This window comes from Portunus trituberculatus, chromosome 20 (genome assembly GCF_017591435.1).
Source record: "Portunus trituberculatus isolate SZX2019 chromosome 20, ASM1759143v1, whole genome shotgun sequence".
NCBI lineage: Eukaryota > Metazoa > Arthropoda > Malacostraca > Decapoda > Portunidae > Portunus > Portunus trituberculatus.
This window is the reverse complement of record NC_059274.1, coordinates 9270327-9293317: the sequence shown is the minus strand read 5'-3', so window position 1 is coordinate 9293317 and position 22991 is coordinate 9270327. Positions and strand designations below refer to the sequence as shown.

General features: G+C 38.9%; 1 protein-coding gene across 8 annotated transcripts in view; it reads left to right on the top strand.

The window, feature by feature from the left end:
- LOC123506795 (survival motor neuron protein-like) overlaps positions 1 to 22991 on the top strand; it is a 105680-nt gene that overhangs the window by 69298 nt on the left and 13391 nt on the right. For 7 of the 8 annotated variants that reach the window (XM_045259141.1, XM_045259138.1, XM_045259142.1 and 4 more), the window contains one exon: positions 16624 to 16668. The exons of the other annotated variant lie outside the window; for it this stretch is intronic. In XM_045259141.1, coding sequence (XP_045115076.1) covers positions 16624 to 16668 — 45 coding nt within the window. The remainder of the gene's footprint in view (positions 1 to 16623; positions 16669 to 22991) is intronic. 8 annotated transcript variants of the gene reach the window in all.

Below are 22991 nucleotides of genomic sequence, written 5' to 3'. Positions count from 1 at the left end.
AAAAAATCAGCCTGGAAAAGAGTCTTAAGTAGAGTTCTGCAGGGGTCAGCATTAGCACCAATATTATTTGTGGTATATGTGAATGATATACCAGAAAATATAGACAGTTACATCAGTCTGTTTGCAGATGCCACTAAATTAATGAGAAGGGTGAATAGAAAAGAAGATTGTGAGGTGCTACAACTAGACTTGGATAAAATAGTCGAATGGTCACTCACATGGGAAATGGAATTTATTACAAAAAGTGCATTGTATTAGAATTTGGAATGAGAAAAAGAAGGCTGAAGGGAGTTTACTCAATGGGGAATGAAGAAATTAAAAAGAAGTCTGAAGAAAAGACCTAGGAGTAACCATTGTGGATAACTTGTCACCAGAAAAGCACATAAATAGAATTACAGGAAATGCCTATGAATTTTTTAGAAATATAAAGGTGGCATTCACTTACATAGAGGAAGATATGATAAAAAAAACTGATAACTCTTATATGCCCAAAATTAGAATATGTAGCTACAGTATGGTCACCGAACAAAAAGAGACACAGAAGGAAACTAGAGAGAATACAGAGGGGAACAACAAAGCTTCCCCCAAGTTTAAGTGAATGGTCATTTGAAGAAAGACTATGAATACAAGGTCTTACAACTTTAGAACACAGAAAGGAAAGATGAGATCTCATAACTGTGTACAGAGCAATGAATGGACTGAAAAAATTAGATAGAAAAGACTAATCTGGGAGATCAGTGACACAAGAGGCCATGGAAAGAAATTAAGAAAGGACAACTGCAGGAGAGATATCAAGAAGTTCAGCTTTTCACAAAAATGTGTAGAGGTGTGGAATGGTTTAGATAAGAGTCGTTAAAGCAAGAACAATCAATAAATTCAAAGAAATGTTGGATTTTCATATTTATGGAGATGGGACAGTACGAGCATAGCTCTTTTCCTGTATGTTACAATTAGGTAACATACTCAAGCTTTGTTTCCCACTCAATGTACAGTAAAACCTCAGCTCATGACCATAATTCGTTCCTAAATCCTGTTCGTCACCCGATTTGTTCATCCCCTAAATCAATTTTTTCCATAAGAATGTATTGAAATACCATTAATCCGTTCCAGACCCCCCCAAAAAATCATACTTTTTCCATAAAACCCATTCAAAATAGACCTTTAATGTATGCATGACATGAACGAAATAATTATAGAAAGCCTAAATTGTTTTACTTACCTAAATGCTATCAAAATGATAATAAAATGAATAAAAAAGAAAAGGTTATTTACTTGAGAGACTGGACGTTGATGGCATGATGGAATGGAGGAGAGGAGGATGGGGAGGAAGACAGACAAGATCCGAGAAGACAGTCATGAGAGAGGACTTTGGATGTGCGCAGCGTGCCAGAGCTACACAACAGCTGTGTAGCGTCACAAGTCAGTGCTGCTATGTGGGGCTCCGTTATAGTGAACATCGGCATGGGAAACATGGAAAGATTGCCAGTCTTCGTCTCTGCCTTAGGAAGACCCTTGCCTGCTGGGGATTGACTTCCTCAGGCATGTGGGAGCAAGTTTGGACTTTCAAGAAGGGAAGTTAAAGGCACGTGGCCAGGAAGTTCCTTTGATCCTCGGAGGTGATGCTCAGTGTGAGAGGAGCGGGCAGTAGGGCGGTGTTCCTTGCCAGGCGAGCGAGGAAACAGCTGCGACAGATGTGCCACAATCTGCAGTACCTGGACATGGCCAGGATGATGATGACAGTAATGCTGAGAGGCACCAGAGCAGCGAGGATAACGCCGAGGAAGCTACAGTAGAGCGCGCCGGTAACATCACCATGCCCAGGAAAAAACATAAGAAAATCGTGGTGGCACGGAGATTATGTTATGTAATATTTTTTGTATGTTCCTGTTTCTATTTTCTTTTGTGCTTATATTTTGTTTTGTTGTTGTGTGATTGCCGGATTAGCTATCACACAAACGGCTTGCCTGCCGGCGAGTCATTTAACTGCGTTCGTCCCCCGAAATATCGTTCGTCCCCTGGGTCGATATATTGACAAATTTTTTGGTCGTCTCCCGAATTGTTTGTCCTTAGAGACATTCGTCAAGCAAGGTTTTACTGTAAGTGATTTTTTGTTCAGCAGTGCAGCAATGGACCACTATATACCAATATTATTTATCTTTATTATAAAATTACCTTAATTTTGCATAAAATACCATGTTAATAGATTTTTTATTGATATTTTTCAGGTATGGAACAGATTAATTGAATTTCCATGATTTTAAATAGGGAAATTTGTTTCGAGATATGAGTGTTTCAGGAGACGAACTACATTATGGAATGAAATAAATTTATAACCTGAGGTACCACTGTACGTATATGCTTGCAAGTAATATGGTGATAGAGTACAAATGAAACAGTAAGCAATAAGGCAGGAACAGTAGAAGTCTAAGAGACACGAGTTCAGTTTAAAAGAGGACTGGACTTGAGAGAATGAGTGGTATGTAGGTAAAGGAAAGGGGAGTGGTGTGGTTGGTTCTCTTTCAACACTCCCAAACCCGTTCCTGCACATTTTAATCATCATATATAATAATGATACTACTACTACTACTACTACTACTACTACTACTACTACTACTACTACTACTACTACTACTACTACTACTACTACTACTACTAATAATAATAATAATAATGATTGCCTTCAAAAGAAGATGCATAGGACACTGAACATATTTTAAAAGAGAAAGAGAGAAAAACATAATACATACATTGTCATTCATAAAATTTGTCTGAGACTAAGGAGCCAGTTTTTAGATAACATCATTACAAAAGTGAGAATATTTAAAGAAAGGAATCAATTAAAATTATAAAAGGGAAATCTTACAACTACTTTCTGTATTTGATGGCTCATAAGATGCATGGGTTCATAAGACACCCACTTGTGGCAGACAATGAAATAAAATAAAAGATAAATGAGCAGATTTAAGCTTTGAATATGAAGTGAAGGATTTCACCTGATATTTGAAGACTCACATGCATTTAGATCACTATTAGATCCAAATATTTTGCATTTGAAAACTTTTTTCTTTGCTAGTAGGCAACACACCAATCCTGCTGTGACTTGTGAGATGTAAACATGTACCTGACATATTGCATTGGCAGTAACTATGAGAGAATCAGACTACAGGGCTAATAATTTTTTTTTTTTTTAAATTTTTTACATGTATGCAATGTTAAAAGATATGTGCAATTTCAATTGTATGAAAGTGTGCCTGACCTCAAGGAATAATGGCATCACACTAAAGAACTTTTTCTTCTTTCGGGTTTGTTGGGGCCGTGCAGCCTGTGTGCCACAGCCTCTAGTGCCCCAAAGGTGCAGGATGCGGTGGTGATGTGTTCAGGCTATATGCATTGGAGGTGGTTTGTTTTCTGTAGGAATGTCCTGGTGAGGTTGAGAGTCTTGAAAGCCAGAGTAGTGTTTGTGCAGCCATCCAGGAGGTCAGTCAGTGTTGGCCTGTGTGGTTGAATAGCAGGTAGCGAGTGGAGGAGGGCCGCACTGTGTGAGTGGTGATGAGGGCAGTGCAGTAGCAGGCGTTCTGGGGTGTCAGGCTTTGTGGTGTGGCACCAGGGACAGTGGGGAGAAATGGTCATGCCTATCCTGTGCAGGTGGGAGTTGAGGTGGGTGTGGCCAATTCTCAGTCTGGTGACTGCTGTTTCCAGTGCCCGGTTGGGTGAGTCGGTCCACCAGTGGTGTCTTGTGTCCTGTCTAATGTGTCCCAGTGAGGTGTGATGTAAGGCATTAGTCACTGTTAAATTGTAGTGTCGCCTGCAGACTGTCTTGGGGTCAGTTAGGAAGTCTGTCTGGTCAGTAGCTAAGTCAGTAGAGGAGGGATGGGTGTGTGCCTCTGCTACTGCCCTGTCGGCCACCGTGTTTCCTATGACACCGACATGGGCGGGTACCCACTGAAGGTGGATGGTGTGTCCCAGGGAGGTCAGTTGGAGGATGAGGCGATGGATGATAAGGGTGAGGTTGTGGTGGGAGTGTGGGCGGTGGGATTTTATGATTTGGAGAGTAGAGAAAGAGTCTGAGAAGAGGGATAGTGAGCAAGGGGCAGCAAGGGTGGTGGCAAATTGAAGGCCCTCTTTGATGGCGAACATTTCTGCTGTGGTGATGGAGGCAGTGGCCGGCAACCTCCAGTCAGTGGCAAGGGACCTGGAGGGGATGTAAATGACTGACTGCACCAATGGATGGAGGGTTAGTGAGGCGGTAGCCATCGGTGTAGATGTGAAAGTGGTTGTGGTACTGTGAGTGGAGGAGTGAGGTGAATAGAGTTCTGCTCTGCACTGGGCAGCCAGCTTTGGACTATTGTGTGGATGTGTGAAGGGACAGAGAGACTGAGGAAGAGAGAGAGTACCAAGGGCCCAGAGGAGAAGTTTTTTAAGGATGAGAAAAAAGGGAAGGAGTCACCTGGAGAGTTCCAAAGAAGGAGACGGCTCTGTCTACAAAGGGTGTGTGGGCTTGATATGGCAAGGGTCCATGAAGTGGCTCCCTGCTGTGCCGAAGGAGGAGGGAGTAAAGGGCATGACACCTAGGGGAGGAGGCAAGTTTGGTGTAGTCGTAGGTCCGGACAAGGAAGCTGGAACGTCTGTATGACAGGGAGGGGAGGGAAGCCTCTGCCTGAAGGGCACAGACTGGGGAGGACTTAAATGCTCCCAGTGCAATACGAAGGGCTGAATTTTGTATGACATCCAATTTACGGAGAAGTGATTGTGAGGCCGCTCCATAAACCTCACATCCGTAGTCCAAGCGACTCCAGATATAAGTACAATAAAAATGGAGGAGAGTATGCCTGTCCGCACCCTACTTAACACCAGCCAGGGATTTCATTAAGTTTAGCCTTTTAAGGCATGAGGTCACCAGGTACTGTATGTGGCAGCCCCAGGTTAGGCAGGGGCTATCCAACAGTAGGCCAAGGAATTTGTGATTTGATTTGAAAGGGATCGGGGAACCATTGATGGTGACCATTGGAATGTTGGGTATTCGCCTTCTGGTGAAGCACAGAAGGCTAGACTTCTGGGCACTCACTGTCAGGCCCCAACGGGCAGTCCAAGAGTGGACAAGGTCAAGCCCACTCTGAAGTAAAAGTTAAGCCTCTTGGATAGTAGAAGCAGAACAAAGGAGGGAAATGTCATCAGTATAGATAAATGCATGTGTGCCAGTTGGGGAGGGAAAGTCAGAAAGTAAGACATTGAAGAGTAGAGGGCTGAGTGGAGAACCTTGAGGAACACCCCTGGTGATTGGATATGACCTAGAGAAGGTGTTACCAATTACCAGGGAGAAGGATCTATTTGTTAGGAAGGACTGAATCCAATTTAGTGGTGGACCAATGAGTCCTAGGCGGGCAAGTTTTTCAAGAATTGAGTTGTCTGAGGCAGGGTCAAAAGCACCCTTAAGATCTAGAAAAGCTACTAAAGTGAATTTTTTGTGGTTAAATCCTTCCTGAATGTGATGCTCCAGTAACAGCAAGGCATCAAGGGTACCACGGTGAGGGCAAAAACCAAACATGTTAGGTGGTAGGTGTTCCAACCACCAAGTTAGTCCATTTTGAATTATATGCTCGAAAACCTTACTAATGTTAGACAGGATGCTAATAGGTCTATAAGGGGAGGCCATCCTCTGGTTCTTGCCAAATTTAGGAATAGGAACAGTGATGGCAAAACGCCACGCTGAAGGGAACATCCCCGACAACCAGTTGTTGTTGAGGACGTCCAGAAGGAGCTACAGCAGAGCATCTGGGAGGCATTGAAGAAACTCATTTGGCACATCGTCCAGTCCCGTTGCCTTCCTAGCGGACAGTGAGTGCAAGGTTGAGGTGAGTTCCTGGGGAGTTATAACTATGCTAATTTCATGGCTGGAGTGTGAGGAAGAGGGTAGCACAGGTGGGGGCACAGGATCTGGAGAGCCGAGTGTTGTGTGAATGTGGGCGGCAAGACACTGCTTTTTGGGCATCAGTGGTGAGGAGGACACCATTACTAATTAGCGGAAAAGTGAAAAGGGGTTGTGGGTGGACCATCTTCTTGAAGAAAGACCAGGCTCGGGAGATTGAGGTGGAAAAGGATAAGGAAGCACAAAAGGAGGCCCACGCTGAGCATTTCTCATCAAGAATAACACGCTTGCACTGGGCCTCTAGGTAATGAAAACGTCAGTGGAGGGATTGGGTTCCTTCGCCATGCTGTAAATGCATGGCGCTTAGCCTGAAGGGCCGCTGCACACATGCGAGACCACCAGGAGACTCGAAAGGAACGGGGAAGGTGAGGAAGTGACAAGATGGAAGTGGTGGGATCCCAAAGTCACCAATATCTCTGTGTGGTAGTGAATTTTGTCAACTGATGGGAGGGTCATGGGTGGGACAATTGAATTTAACTCTGTCTGAAAAGATACCAGATCTCTCTTTTTGAATGACCAATAGAGTCTGCATGAAGTGGGAGGGTGTGGTGGCAATGATGGGGAAAGCAGTTATCACAGGAAGATGGTCACTCCCCATGTAAGGGCTGGTTGTTATAGTGGTGAGGAGGAGTGGGCCATTCCCCAGGTACAGGTCGAGAGTGGAAGGTTTCCCTGAAACTGGGTCAATGCTGGTAAGGAGGCCAGGAGGTATGAGAAGGGAGAGGGAATCACCATCCGTCAGAAAACTTGAGAGTGACGTGCCTGAAGAGTTTCTCTGGCTCCTGGGGAGGGCTGGTTCCTAGAAGTCATGATGGGCATTAAAATCACCCATTATTAATGCTGGGGAGGGAATTTGAGAAAACAAGTGTTGAAATTCCTGAAGTGAGATATCAAGACATGGATTGTAAATTAGCAGAATGTTTAAAGGGCCCGAGTCAAAGGTAACAGTCTCTCCCAGATGCTCCAGTCCACCACCTGTGAAAGAAGTGATAGAGAGAGGGCTAGAAGGAAGGGACTGGTGGATCAGTACAAGTAGGCCGCCTCCTACTTCGTCAGTCTCTCTGTCCTTCCTGTAAGAAGTATAGTTTGGAAAGGAGAGGGAGAATGGGTGTGTGAGCCATGTCTCACAGACACCAACAATAGGAGAGTATGAAGAGAGTGTGGTTTTAAAAGTTGGAAGTTTCCTGTACAAAGACTGAGTATTCCAGAAAATAAAGTAGGAGGCAAGTGGATCATTCATTGTGTGAGTGATGTGATGAAGGAGAGGAGTCCTGGCAGGCACTGAAGGAGGTTCTCACTGAAGCTATACCCTGAAAGCAGGAAGTTAAAGAAATCAAGTGCTATTGGTGCTAATCCCTTAGTAAAAGCAGGCCATGCAAAACCCGAGGTATGCTGGGCTTGGAGTGAGGAAGAAGACGGGACAAAGCCTGCACTACCAAGCGAGGGCAAGGGCTGCTGGGCTGCTGGCTGTGGGGCTTTGGGCTGGGGAGCCTTTGGTGGGTGGCATTGGTGCAAAGGGTTTGGGGATACAAATTCCCCAGCATCTGTTAAGTCTGTCCTGTAGAGGCCCTTGGGAATGAAGGAGGGTTTAGTGGTGTGTCGTGGTATGACTGTGTGGTGTGGTTTGTGGTGGTGGTGGGTCTGTTGGGCTTTGGGTGTGGGTGGCTAAGCAGTGAGTGGTACCATACTAATAATGGGGCTTAGGGGTTTGGTGGGAGTAGGAGCAGGAGTAGGATCAAGGATGGGTGCTGGGATGGGAGCCTGGAAGGGTGTAGGGCGAGGAGCAAGGGTGGGGACAGAGGTGGAGGTTTTGGGAGTGCAATGAATTTGGCAAGGATGAGTGAGGTGTAGGGGAGGAGGATGAGGGTGTCCTTTCTTGGAGGGTGGGTGTGCTTGAGGTGCAGGTTTCGGGAGGAGAAAAGTTCCTGGGAGGATGCCTCTCATTTTCTTTTTGATGTCCAAGAGGGAGTAGGCCTTGTCATGATGCAGTTCCTGCCGCTGCACTGTCTAGAGGCAAGCTGGGCACTGCTTAGAGGTGGGGCAGTGGCCGGGACCACAAAACAAACAATGGTCTTCCCTGATACACCCGTCATTGTCATGGAAGCCACTGCATTTCCTGCAATGGGCACACCCATTGCAAAAAATGTTGCCATGGCCAAACAGGAGACAGCGGGTGCAGCGCATGACTGGGAGGGTGTTGGGCCTAACATGGTATACCAGGTTCCCTATGGTCACTCTCTCAGGGAGGGGCTCACGAAATTTGAGGTGTATGGCCTGGTTTGGGGCTGTCTGTATGTGTCTTGTCTTGGTCTGGGAAGTGTAAGGCATCAACTAGTTGAGTGGGCCAGCTGTTTAGGATAGTCACTCCCCCAGTCGGGTCACTGACTCTGGGGCCTGGCTCCAGGTTATCAAGGTTGGCCACCTCCAGTGATGGCCAAGGTTTGTTCGATGTACTTCTTAGCAAATATTGATCCACACGCAATACCTTGGCTGGGTGGATAAAGCATCTGCTTCCATCAAGAGAGCGTACAAACACTACCTGCTTATGAGTGGGGGCGGATGTAGGCGCCCAGCAGACTCAGTAGTGCGAAGAGGGTTAGAGGCAGCTATACATGCGTAAGAACGGGTATAACAATCAGTAGCAGTTTTGGTGGATTTGTTAATCTTACCAGACAATGGTGTTCTGATATGTTTGGTGACCATGGTGGAGGCATCTATGTGGTCACCTGGTGATGTTGAGTCGACGAGTACGGGCTTGGGGCCCAGCTGGACTACTGTTTCCACTAGAGGCATTACTTCAACAGCATCATCCAGCTTATCTGTTGTACACTGCACTGTAAGCTTGGCTTGGGGCAATATTTGAGCTCTGTAGGTGGATGAAGTTACAACTAGTTGGCATGGAGCTGCTCAGAACCTACGTCCAGTCAGTACACTGGCTAGCTTGAGAATCCCCTTGCCTATGGCTTTGAAGTGATCTGGTGGAAGCATGCACACTGACCACACTAAATAACGTTGTGAAGCATGCCTGTATCAAGATCAAGATCACCAACACCGACCGCATTTGTTTTGGTTCATGCAATGCATGGTCACTTGACAAATTCTTCCTGACTGGTGTCATTCTATGTGAATTACCAATAAGTGTGACCTATTATTTATTGTTACCTTGAAAGAAAGAGTTGTTTTGTGGTGTAGTAACTATCATCACTTTGCTTACATCTATGAAGATGTCTGGAGTTTGATTTTTGAGTCTTTTGCCACCAACTAATGTCTCTACTGAACCTTGGCATCATAGGATGCTGGCTCATTTCCTGAGACTTTTTTGGGGGGTCCCCAAAAGGTGCACCTTATGAGCCATCAAATATGGTAAACTACTTCAAATTTATACTGATATGAACATTAAAAGAGATGATTTGAAATGTTGATTTTAAAATTATACAAATAAATTATTTTGAAATTACACTAACATAAGACTAAAATGGATCAAGTAGCAAATTTAGAATGTATCTGTCAAGTGAATTGTTACTTGCCAGAAGGCACTGTCAGATAATCTATCATTATCAAATCTTTGATGTTTTATTTCATATATATATATATATATATATATATATATATATATATATATATATATATATATATATATATATATATATATATATATATATATATATATATATATATATATATATATATATATATATATATATATATATATATATATATATATATATATATATATATATATATATATATATATATATATATATATATATATATATATATATATATATATATATATATATATATACACAGTGTAAACAGCTGTAAACAAAAGGTCTTTTCCTTCCTGCCGCCCCACGCGTGGCACGCCCCACCAGTCCACCGCAGCCAGTTTAATAATCCTTCGCTGTTGTATGAATAACATTGTTCTGCGCTTTCTCCGCAGTTTTTTTTTTTTCCCCATTAAGAAGCTTGCAATGGCACCGAAGAGGCTTGTTAGTGGTGAGAATAAGCCTACAAGAAAGAAAGTAGTGACAACCATCAAAAGGAAAAAGGAGATTATTGATAAATACGAGAAAGGAGGAAGAATAACCGATCTTGCAGCTGAGTACTGTACGGCTAAATCTACAGTAGCCACAATACTGAAGAAGACAGCTCATTAAAAGAGCTGATGTGGCGATTGGTGTGAAAAGGCAATTTAAGCGACCTGTGGCAGTGGAAGAAATGGAAAAATTGTTGATTAGATAAACCAAAGGCTGATGGCTGGTGATTCTTTGTCAGAGGGCATAATTTGTGCGAAGGCTAGGCTGCTGGATCGTAATCTTATTTCTGATACTACATCTGACTCCAATGATGATTTTAAAGCAAGTAAAAGGTGGTTTGTGAATTTTAAAAAAAGGACTGAATTTATTCTGTTTTGAGGCACGGCGAGCCCCCAAGTCAGGAGTAAACATATGTTATACATCACTGTGTCACTAACTCCCACGATAGATGGTGGGAGCGACAGTGATTTCACAGTGTCCGATTCTGCCACCTCTCCCGCGCCTTACTTTTACACCTCGGGTCTCTCGCCATGTTGCGGGCACACAACTTTTGAATGAGAGTGGTATCAGAAGGGCTTTGGAAAGAACAGTTTCTACAATAATAGAGAATGAAGATAGTGATGTTCTGGGCTCTGATATGGATATAGGAGGTTCAACCACCGGGGTGAGGACATTCCACCACCACCACCAGCAACTCTTATTGTATGTATTTTGTATATGTTTTTGCTAAAAATATACAAATTAGATCATTTTGCAAACATTTTGATTGAGAGAGAGAGAGAGAGAGAGAGAGAGAGAGAGAGAGAGAGGCCTGTTTTCTATCGCTCTAGCCAAGGACGCTGGACCTGATCGGATGCAAGGCCATGTGCACCAATGATACCACCTCATTTAATCTGTGATATTTTGGTAACCATAGCATCTAGAGACTTCAGGTTTTTTGCATTGTTCTCACACTCGTATATTGAATTTCCAAGTGTAATCAGTATGTGAGTACAGGCTATTTTGTGTGTTTCTCGCCAAACCTCCCGAGTTAGCACGAGCTACAAATCCCAACATCCCCGAGTTTTAGGGGTTAATTGTGATGAAACTGGCTTGTTTTGGAAAAAAAAACTACCAAACATGATCTATATAACAAAGGAAGAGAAGTGTTTGCCAGGACACAAGGCCATGAAAGACAGGCTAACCCTGCTTCTATGTGCCAATGCTAGAGGCAACTGCAAAATTAAGCCACTTTTTTCTAAACTTGGGTTTGAAAATTGCTGGAATGAATTACCTGATTTATAGGTACCAATAGTCGAACTTTCTAATACTTGAATGGTCATTTGGAATGAATTAAGTTTGAGTATTGAGTCTCCATTGTATATATATATATATATATATATATATATATATATATATATATATATATATATATATATATATATATATATATACATGCAAACCCCGTTTAACGAAGGTTCACACAACGAAATTTCGCTATAACGAAGGTTTCATTTTACTACCATCTGCTCGTTTAACGAACACCAAACTCGCTTTAATGAAGTTTTATCCAGGTAATTTTTTTCCATATTTGAAAGCCCCACTGTATCATGCAAGCTGATAGGCTTTTGAATACATCAGGAGCTGCTGGTACTAAGGCCTGCCTCATGAGAAATCCTGAGACATCTGTAGAATAAAGATCAAGATCAAGCCTCTCGTGGACAACACAAGCTCTGCCGATACAAAGGCCTGACTCAGAAGAAATTCTGCGTCACCTGTAGCATCAAGATCAAGATCAAGATCACACGCACCCCTCACTGCCCAGTCAAAACATAAAAGCGTCACCAGCAGCTCATCTTCCTTAGTTCAACTTACCACCAAAACACCCTGCAATGTGGCCTAACGTTCCTAAGAAGACCAGAAAGTGTCTTACTCTCGAAGTGAAGCTGGGTATTATTCACAGACAAAAGAGAGGCCAGAAAACTAATAACATTGCTTCCCACCATGGCTTGAATCCATCTACTGTCTACTATTTTCAAGTCAAGAGACTCTATTAAGAAGGCTTCCTTGCAAGCTAAAAGAACCACCAGAACTCGTGACTACAATGGATAAAATGGAAAGCCTTGTGGAAATGTGGTACATAAGTTTTGTATGCTGTACCATGATGCGCACTTTGTTTACATTCCACAGGTTGTCGGTTAGTGTATTTCCCGTTTCACTCTCCCTCCCTTCATAAAGTTAAGATCATCAACATTATAAAGTTATGTACATACATACATTAGTGTACATTATAATGACTTAAATTAAACTACCTAAATGTTTAACTTCATAATTTTTACTTTCATTAAACCTTTTACTGTACTATGATGCACTCTCGCTTTGCTTACTCTCAATGGAAGTTTAAATCAGTGGTTAAACTTGTTATAATCGGTTCGCTTAACGAAGTTTCGCTTAATGAAGTGTTTTTTAGGAACGTAACCCCTTCGTTAAACGGGGGTTGCCTGTATATATATATATATATATATATATATATATATATATATATATATATATATATATATATATATATATACAGGCAACCCCCGCTTAACAAAGGTTCACACAACGAAATTTTGCTACAGCAAAGGTTTAATTTTACTACCATCTGCTTGTTTAATGAACACCAAACTCGGTTGAACGAAGTTTTATCCAAGTAATTTTTTCCAAGTTTGAAAGCCTCGTCATATTACGCAAGCCGACAGGCTTTTGAATACACCAGCGCCTCTTGTGGACAACATGCGCACCACTCACTCCCCCTGTTCAAAACAATAACAGCGTCAGCAGCAGCTCGTCTTCCCTCGCTCAACTTACCACCAAAACGCCCTGCAATGTCGCCTAGAGTTGCTAAGAAGACCAGGAAGTTTCTTACTTTCGAAGTGAAGCTGGATATTATTCACAGGCATGAGAGAGGCAAGAAAACTAATAGCATTGCTTGCCACCATCTTAACTCCATCTACTGTCTCTACTTTTTTCAAGTCAGCAGACTCTATTAAGAAGGCTGGTGAGACCGTATCTTCCTTGCAAGCTAAAAGAACCATCTGTACTCGTGACTCTACAATGGATAAAATGGAAAGCCTTGTGGAAATGTGGTACATAAAGGCCCTATCACACTGGCCTATGATACGTGGAACTAGGAACATCCGCTCTAGATAGCTGGAACTTGCCCGGGATTAGCGGAACCAAGTTGGGATGGCTTCATATCCATACCGGTTCTCCGTATGCTATCCCAATGGAAAAGTAAACATGATATATGTCATAAAAACTTTTCATTTTAACTAAAAAGAATGTGACAAAATGTTTCATATTGGAATATTAAGTAATATTTCATCAATTTAGAAAGGTAAAATATATATATATCATGTCTAAAGTTTGGGCTCATGGCAACCACCTCTGACTGTAAAGTTGCCATCACGCATGTCTCAGCTTTTCTCTAATTTTTTTACTTCCTTTTCTTCAACAAGAGGAAGTGCAAATGCAGTTCCAGGACAAAGCACAGGCTGAGGTATAAGCGGCATGGTTTTGTTCTGGTTTATTTTGATTAGGCTTTGTCCTGGTTAGTGGGCCATTTGCCTAGCATAACAAGAACACGGGCAGGTTGTGTGTGATAGTGTTCCTGATTTCGTACCAAGAACCATGGCCTGCGTTCCGCATATCATAGGCCAGTGTGATAGCCCCTTAAGTTTTGTATGTGATACAATGATTCGCCCTTTGTTTGCATTCCACAGGTTGTCGGTTAGTGTATTTCCCGTTTCACTCTCCCTCCCTTCATAAATTTAAGATCATCAACATTATAAAGTTATGTACATACATACTTTAATGTACATTATAATGACTTAAATTAAACTGCCAAAATGTTTAACTTCATAATTTTTACTTTCATTAAACCTTTCACTGTACTATGATGCACTCTTGCTTTGTTTACTCTCAATGGAAGTTCAATTCAGGGGTTAAACTTGTTATAATTAGTTCGCTTAACGAAGTTTCGCTTAGTGAAGGGTTTTTTAGGAACGTAACCCCTTCGTTAAGCGGGGGTTACCTGTAGTACTCGATTTATTCGGTAGATGCGTTCCAGAAGGGACCGTATAAAATAAAAATCGTATAAAGTAAGGAATGAATACCCAACTCCCTAGACTCTTTTTTTCGTATAAAAGAGCAGACCTGAGCTTTGTACAGTACCTCCAGCCCCTTTCCATTAAGCAGCCACGCGATCTTCATGAGCGTGACTACCAGCACATCCACTTCATCCCTTGGTTGAACAGCCTCACCCTCCTGGGCGAGGCTCAGGGGCATCCTCGCACCACTACCACTACCACTACCACTACCACCACCATCACCATCACCATCACCATCACCATCACCATCACCACCACCACCACCACCACCACCACCACCATCATCATCATCATCATCATCATCATCATCACCACCACTGCCACCACCACTAGACTTTGAAGGATGTGTTCAAAATAAAATAATCTTTCACTGTACGTGTACATTTTACATTAAACACATTTCTAATATGCATATTAATGCTTTTATTAATAAACTTACAAAAACATAAAAATAACTATGAAAAAGGAAATGTTTAAACACAAAACTATTTTATTAGTACCTTCTTCCTCTATTTTGCTACTTCCTCCTCTGATGTGTCACTATTATTGTCGTCTGTCTCCGATTCTGTTACTTGACTTGGTGTGTGCGGTCTGAAAAAGCTTGTTATCGATTGCTGTTTTTTTTGTTGTTTTTCTTTGAGAAGAACCTCATAGCACGTCATTTTTTCCATGATGCCTCTGATGACGGCAGTGCTTCTTTCAATATTTGGGTCAATTTCTTTGAGAATTTTCATTGACTGCACCAACAACACTCAGACAAGTTGGCTGCTGTGAGGGCTCACTGAGGTTGTCCCGATGTGTCTAGCGTATCACCACCAGCTGGAGATGCGGAAAGGCGCTTGGGAGCCATGGTAAACACTGGGCACGAGAGAGGGAGATGTTGCCACAACCACTCGTAGGTGAACAATAAGGCTGCTTGGCGCACGGCCAGGGTGAGAGGGATGCGGGTGGAGGGAAACAGCTAGCTAGTGACACCTGCATTTCTGAACTAAATCGGCGCTTGAATTTTAACTTTCTTGAAACCGTATAATTCTGAGGAATTCGTACAATGTGATGAATAACCCCTATTTTTGGACACAACTCTGAATTCGTATAAAGTAAATTCGTATAAATCGAGGACTACCTGCTTATATCCAGTGGTACCTTCAGATATGAGCTTCCTGAGATATGAGCCACAATTTGGTTATTTTTTTTTATTTTGAGATATGAGTCATGGTTGGGTATGTTTCTGCAGTAGTCGGCGGCTCGTCTCATCGGTCCAGCCTTAGCTGAGCTAGTATCTACATGTTTCCTGTGGATCTCATGCACTGTGATTGTTTTTTCATCATTTTCACACTATTTACTGACCTTTACTTTATATCTATAGGAAGTGCAGTTTTGATTTATGTTTAATGTTTATGTGTGAATGGTCCCTGCATCCTTTCCTCCCTCCCTCCTCTACCATTTGCCACCATTAGCGGAAAACATCTTTGTCGAAGTTAAGAATGCTAAATAAACTTTTGCTGTTATTTCATATATTTTCATGCATTGATAAAATATGCATGTGTACGTAACTGAAAAGGCAAAACAAATTTCTATCTCCATGTACCTCCTCCACTGATACTTATCACAGAGGGGGGAGAAAAAGGTAAACAAACCTCTATGACTAAGGTGGTGCCCCTCTCTCTCTCTCTCTCTCTCTCTCTCTCTCTCTCTCTCTCTCTCTCTCTCTCTCTCTCTCTCTCTCTCTCTCTCTCTCTCTCTCTCTCTCTCTCTCTCTCTCTCTCTCTCTCTCTCTCTCTCTCTCTCTCTCTCTCTCTCTCTTAAAACTTTATTTATTCAATGAAAAATGTGTACAGGATCATCAACAAGTTCTATGATTATTATTATAGTACCCAGTCTTCTGTGGATGGCTATATTTGTACACTTCAGCTGATGATTGACAGTCCCAAGGGAGGGTTGGGAATGCAGTAGGGTAACGTCCCATGGAAAGCACCCTCTTAGATAAATATACTTTTTAAAAGTAGTTTATCTATTTATATTAATTCATTCCTGAAAACACACAAAAAGATAGTGGTGCTCTTTTTGGGTAGACTGGAATGGATTAATGGCATTTCAGTAGCTTTCAATGGGAAATTTTTTTTTGAGGTACGAGCTCCATCACAGAATGAATTAGACTCATATCTCAAGGTATCACTGTATATATATATATATATATATATATATATATATATATATATATATATATATATATATATATATATATATATATATATATATATATATATATATATATATATATATATATATATATATATATATATATATATATATATATATATAGCCTGGATGCAGAAAAGTGCACATTTTAAATTGTAATTTGACTCACCTCAGATGGAAGATTTTTGTACTCTTGTAAAGAAAATAGTCCCTTATTTACACTTATCATATAATCTACTTCTTGTATAACTGATACTCCTATAATATGACCTGTCTGTATACATGTGAGACTTACCACCTGACACAACCCATGATCTTTCTTCCTCAGATGCCCCCCCCAAATTACCCATCAGGTGGACTCAGCACCCCTCCGGTGAGTGTAAGGCTAACAGTAATGTGCTAAGGTTAGATTGATTGTCAATCCAAAGGTGTAGTATGTATGATTTGTCAGTCATGAGGATTGTGTCATTCAATGAGTTTAGTGGTAAAGGAAACAAAGTACTATCCTCTCAATGTTAGCACATGATAGAGAACCCTATGGGTCGAGAAGCATCAATAGTTCCATGAGGTTAACTAGTGATTTCACCAGAAATTAAACTATGCAGGCTGCATGAGCCTAGAAGAGTTTGTAGCCAAGATTCATCAGTTACTGTCATATACAGTGGAACCTCAGTTACCTAACACTTTTTTTTTTTTTTTAACTGATTAGTGTTCTAACAGAATTTCTAACTCTTTAACTCCCAATTGCTTCCGTTGCCATATAATATTTTGGTTGTAGAACAAAGTTACTGATTATAAATAACAAAAGAAAACATGAGTTGCCATTTATTACTAATTTCTAGTTTCTATAAATACAGGTAACTCAATTTATGCGATAGATGCGTTCCAAGAGGCATTGTGTATATCAAAATTCACGTAAAACAAACATGTAATTCTCATAAGAAACAATAGATAATAGGGGGGATGTGGGATGTGATCCAAAAAAAATTTGTACAAAATACTCTATTTATTTGGCTAAATTAACATGTTTTTATTATTTATCATTCTAAATACTAGAAGAGTATTTAAAGTAAAGGGAAAAGCAAGAAATAATAAGAGAAAGCAAAAAATAATAAGAGAAAACAACAAAACAAAGAATATGTAAACACAACACTCGCTGCATCACTGCCTTCACCACTCACACCACAGTCAGTCACCATCTTCCTCTGAGCTTTTCCACTTTATCAAAAATCCACTTATCAAAAATAATCCCACAGTATAAGAGTAAACACTAGTAAAAAAATAAACACAGGATGCCAATGTCTTAACCCCTCACAAGCCGTCACTGTTCACCTCCTAGTCAAGGATGTCATCATCCACCTGCGCTTCCCCTGCTTCCACCGCTTCTATGGGATCGTCCACATCCTCTTCTGGTACTACATCTTCCACTAGTGTTTTCTTGAAAAACTGCAGCATGGTGGTCTGTTGCTTTTTCTTGGAAAATTCTGTTTGCATCACTGTGTAGCAGAAGAGTGCGTCCATGGCAATGGAGCTCCCACCTATCGGCCAGCTGCGGAACTCTGGCGCGCAGTTTGAAGTTACGTCTGGTGCTCAGTTTGAAAATGCGGTTGGGCCAAATCACATATAAGCAAACCGATCGCGTAAATTGAATTAATTATAATATTTTTTCGGTCGTATAATAACAAAAACGTGTAAATTAAACACACGTAAATCGAGTTACCTGTATTCCCTTAATTTTTTACATATATGATAGAGACAAAGAGTACAGTAATACTCCGCTTAATGAACAGGATAAGGGATGTCAAAACTGTTCGTAGAGCGAAAATTCGTTAAACGGACGTAATTTTCCCATAGGAAATAATTGAAATAGGGGGGGGATGTGTTCTGGGCTGGTCCCCAACATACCACATGGGTTAGAAAAAATATTATATATACGTTTGGCAGCATATTGAGCCACCGGTGTACCACTGCTTTTATGATGTCATATGAATCATTGGAAGTTATAGGAGCTACGTACAAATTCTCTCACATTCTCGCATTTATGTTCACAAAATAACATTTCAATTAGCTTTCTACAAACCTTGCCCCCAAGAAAGGATTGTTTCGTAATGCATAAAGTGAAATCTTACATGGAATACAGAAAATTTAAGCAGAGATGAGATGAGGCACAGACAAAGCGGCAGACTCGCGGCGACTCGGCCGCTTCTTCTTCTTCTTGTGACCCTTTTAGCCTGCGTGTTGTCTTTCCCCATGATATTTGTTTCCACTCCTTTATTGCCTGCTATAATGGATATCATATCTTAGTATTCATATACGCTCATGCCATGAGGATAACCTCACCTCCGTGGCACTGAGTGATAGTGAATTATTAATGAAATATCGCGGTATTTCATTAGTAATTCACTAACACTCAGTGCCATGGAGTCCAGGTTATCCTCGTGGCATGACCGTATATGAATACTAAGATATGATATCCATTATAGCAGGCAATAGAGGAGTGAAAACATAAACATCATGATGAAAGTAACACGCAAGCAAAAGAGTCACAAGAAGAAGAAGAAGCGGCCGAGTGGCCGCCAGTCTCCTGCTTCGTCTGTGGCTCATATCATCTCTGCTTAGTTTTTGGTATTCCATGCAACATTTCATTTTATGCATTACAAAACAAGCCTTTCGTGGGGGTAGGGTTTGTAAAAAGCTAATAGAAATGTTGTTTTGTGAACATAAATGCATATATAAGACAGTAACACCACCTCGAGAGGTGGTGTTCCCAGCAACCTCAGAACAACCTGATAGCAACCTTGTCACCGTCCCTCCAAGTGTTCATGGATGCCATTTCGCAGCAAGAGGCTGCTCTGACATTATTAAAGAATCTTGGATCCAGCTCCAGGAGCGCCAGAAACAGAGGCGGGAAGCCAGCCAATCACAGCGGAGCTGCCGCATTCGGTCCCTCATCCGGCAAATTCAAACCCAGAAAAGTCGCTAAAACGGATGTGGTTGTACATTATGCGGACTTTTTGGTCTAACTTTATATAGTACGTTAAATGAACGTTCGTTAAGCGGAGTATTACTGTATAAGACAATAATCAATCTTTAAAATACATAAGTTAGTCATGATCCCAATAAAGAACCTCGATGTACACAAATAATTTTCAGTGCTCAGGAGTAATTCCAAGCCACCTGTGATTCTCACAATGTCTCCCCAACCTCATCACTACTGCATAACTTTTTTCTTAGTATTTTTTCCAGCAAGATGTCTAAATGTCATGATCATCTTCATTTTAGTAGTAATTAGGTCGCTTCTCTGTATAGTCTCCCTCATTTCATTGGTGTCAAAGAGAATACCTGCATGGGCCAAAGCAGTGATTCCCAACTTGGGCACGAAGGCCTACCAGGTGGTACGTGAGCACTTTCAGGATCATAAGCAATTTTTAGTTAAATTATATTAGATTAATTTATAAGAAAAATTATTATTGCTTTACACAAGATAGTGAATTTGATGGCTCATAAGATGCACCCTCTTTTGAAAGACATTGAAAAAAAAAAGTAGAAAAGAATAGAAAAATGAGCTGATTTAAGCACTGAAAATTAAATGAAGGATTTCACCTGATATTTCAAGACATGTGTACATTTAAGTCATTATTAGATCTCGATATTTTGCATTTAAAAACTCTTAATATTTTTTAATAGCCTATGTATCAATCTTGTTATATGTAAACATGTACCTAGCATATGGTGTTGGCAGTGACTGTGAGAGAGTACAGAGATAATAATCATAGTATATATATATATATATATATATATATATATATATATATATATATATATATATATATATATATATATATATATATATATATACTTAAACTCTTTCAAAAGAGGAGTGTCAAGACACCTCTTACGTTAACTGGACCCTCCTTTTAGATTTTTTTGTTTTTTCTCTTTTTACTTTTCTCTTGACAGGGCCTGGCAACCAGCGGGATTTTTTTTTTCCAACACTTTGTTTGCCCTTGGCCAGTGCCCTTGTAATGTAAAAAAAAAAAAAAAAAAAAAAATATATATATATATATATATATATATATATATATATATATATATATATATATATATATATTTATATATGCAGGCAATCCCCGCTTAACGAAGGGGTTACGTTCCTAAAAAACCCTTCGTTAAGCGAATCGATTATAACAAGTTTAACCCCTGACTTGAACTTCCATTGAGAGTTAACAAAGTGAGAGTGCATCTTAGTACAGTGAAAGGTTTAATGAAAGTAAAACTTATGAAGTTAAAGATTTAGGCAGTTTAATTTAAGTCATTGTAATGTACACTAATGTATGTATGTATGTAACTTTATAATGTTGATGATCTTAAATTTATGAAGGGAGGGAGAGTGAAATGGGAGAGACTAACTGGCAACCTGTGGAGTGTAAACAAAGATGCATCATTGTATCACTTACAAAACTTATGTACCACATTTCCACAAGGCTTTCCATTTTATCCATTGTAGAATCATGAGTTTAGATGGTTCTTTTAGCTTGCAAGGAAGATACGGTCTTACCAGCATTCTTAATAGGGTCTGCTGACTTGAAAATAATGGAGACAGTAGATGGAGTCAAGATGGTGGCGAGCAATGCTATTAGTTTTCTCGCCTTTCGTGTCTGTGAATAATATCCAGCTTCACTTCGAGAGTAAGACTCTTCCTGGTCTTCTTAGCAATGCTAGGCGACACTGCAGGGCGTTTTGGTGGTAAGTTGAGCGAGGGAAGACGAGCTGCTGCTGATGATGTTATTGTTTTGAACAGGGGGAGTGAGTGATGCACGTGTTGTCCACGAGAGGCGCTGGTGTATTAAAAAACCTGTCGACTTACGTGAAACGGCGGGACTTTCAGACTTGGTAAAAATTACCTGGATAAAACTTCGTTAAAGCGAGTTTGGTGTTCGTTAAACGAGCAGATGATAGTAAAATGAAACCTTCGTTGAGCGAAATTTTGTTGTGTGAACCTTCGTTAAGGGGTTGTTTGTATATATATCAACAGTACAGGGTTCTGTCCTATATATATATCAATGTGTGTATATATATATATATATATATATATATATATATATATATATATATATATATATATATATATATATATATATATATATATATATATATATATATATATATATATATATATATATATATATATATATATATATATATATATATATATATATATATATATATATATATATATATATATATATATATATATATATATATATATATATATATATATATATATATATATATATATATATATATATATATATATATATATATATATATATATATATATATATATATATATATATATATATATATATATATATATATATATATATATATATATATATATATATATATATATATATATATATATATATATATATATATATATATATATATATATATATATATATATATATATATATATATATATATATATATATATATATATATATATATATATATATATATATATATATATATATATATATATATATATATATATATATATATATATATATATATATATATATATATATATATATATATATATATATATATATATATATATATATATATATATATATATATATATATATATATATATATATATATATATATATATATATATATATATATATATATATATATATATATATATATATATATATATATATATATATATATATATATATATATATATATATATATATATATATATATATATATATATATATATATATATATATATATATATATATATATATATATATATATATATATATATATATATATATATATATATATATATATATATATATATATATATATATATATATATATATATATATATATATATATATATATATATATATATATATATATATATATATATATATATATATATATATATATATATATATATATATATATATATATATATATATATATATATATATATATATATATATATATATATATATATATATATATATATATATATATATATATATATACAGGCAATCCCGTTTAACGAACGGGTTACGTTCCTAAAAAAAACGTTCGTTAAGCGAATTTTCGCTAAGTGAACTAATTATAACAAGTTTGACCCCTGACTTGAACTTCCATTGAGAGTAAACAAAGCGAGAGTGCATCATAGTAAAGTGAAAGGTTTATTGAAAGTATAAATTATTAAGTTAAACATTTAGGCAGTTTAATTTAAGTCATTATAACATACACTAATGTATGTATGTACGTAACTTTATAATGTTGATGATCTTAAATTTATGAAGGGAGGGAGAGTGAAACGGGAAAGATACTAACTGGCAACTTGTGGAATGTAAACAAAGGGCGCATCATTGTACCGCATACAAAACTTATGTACCACTTTTCCACAAGGCTTTCAATTTTATACATTGCAGAGTCATGAGTTGAGGTGGTTCTTTTAGCTTGCAAGGAAGATACGGTCTCACCAGACTTCTTAATAGAGTCTGCTGACTTGAAAATACTAGAGACAGTAGATGGTGTCAAGCCATGGTGGCGAGCAATGCTATTAGTTTTCTCACCACTCTTGTGTCTGTGAATAATATCCAGCTTCACTTCGAGAGTAGGAGACTTTCTGGTCTTCTTAGGAATGCTAGGCGA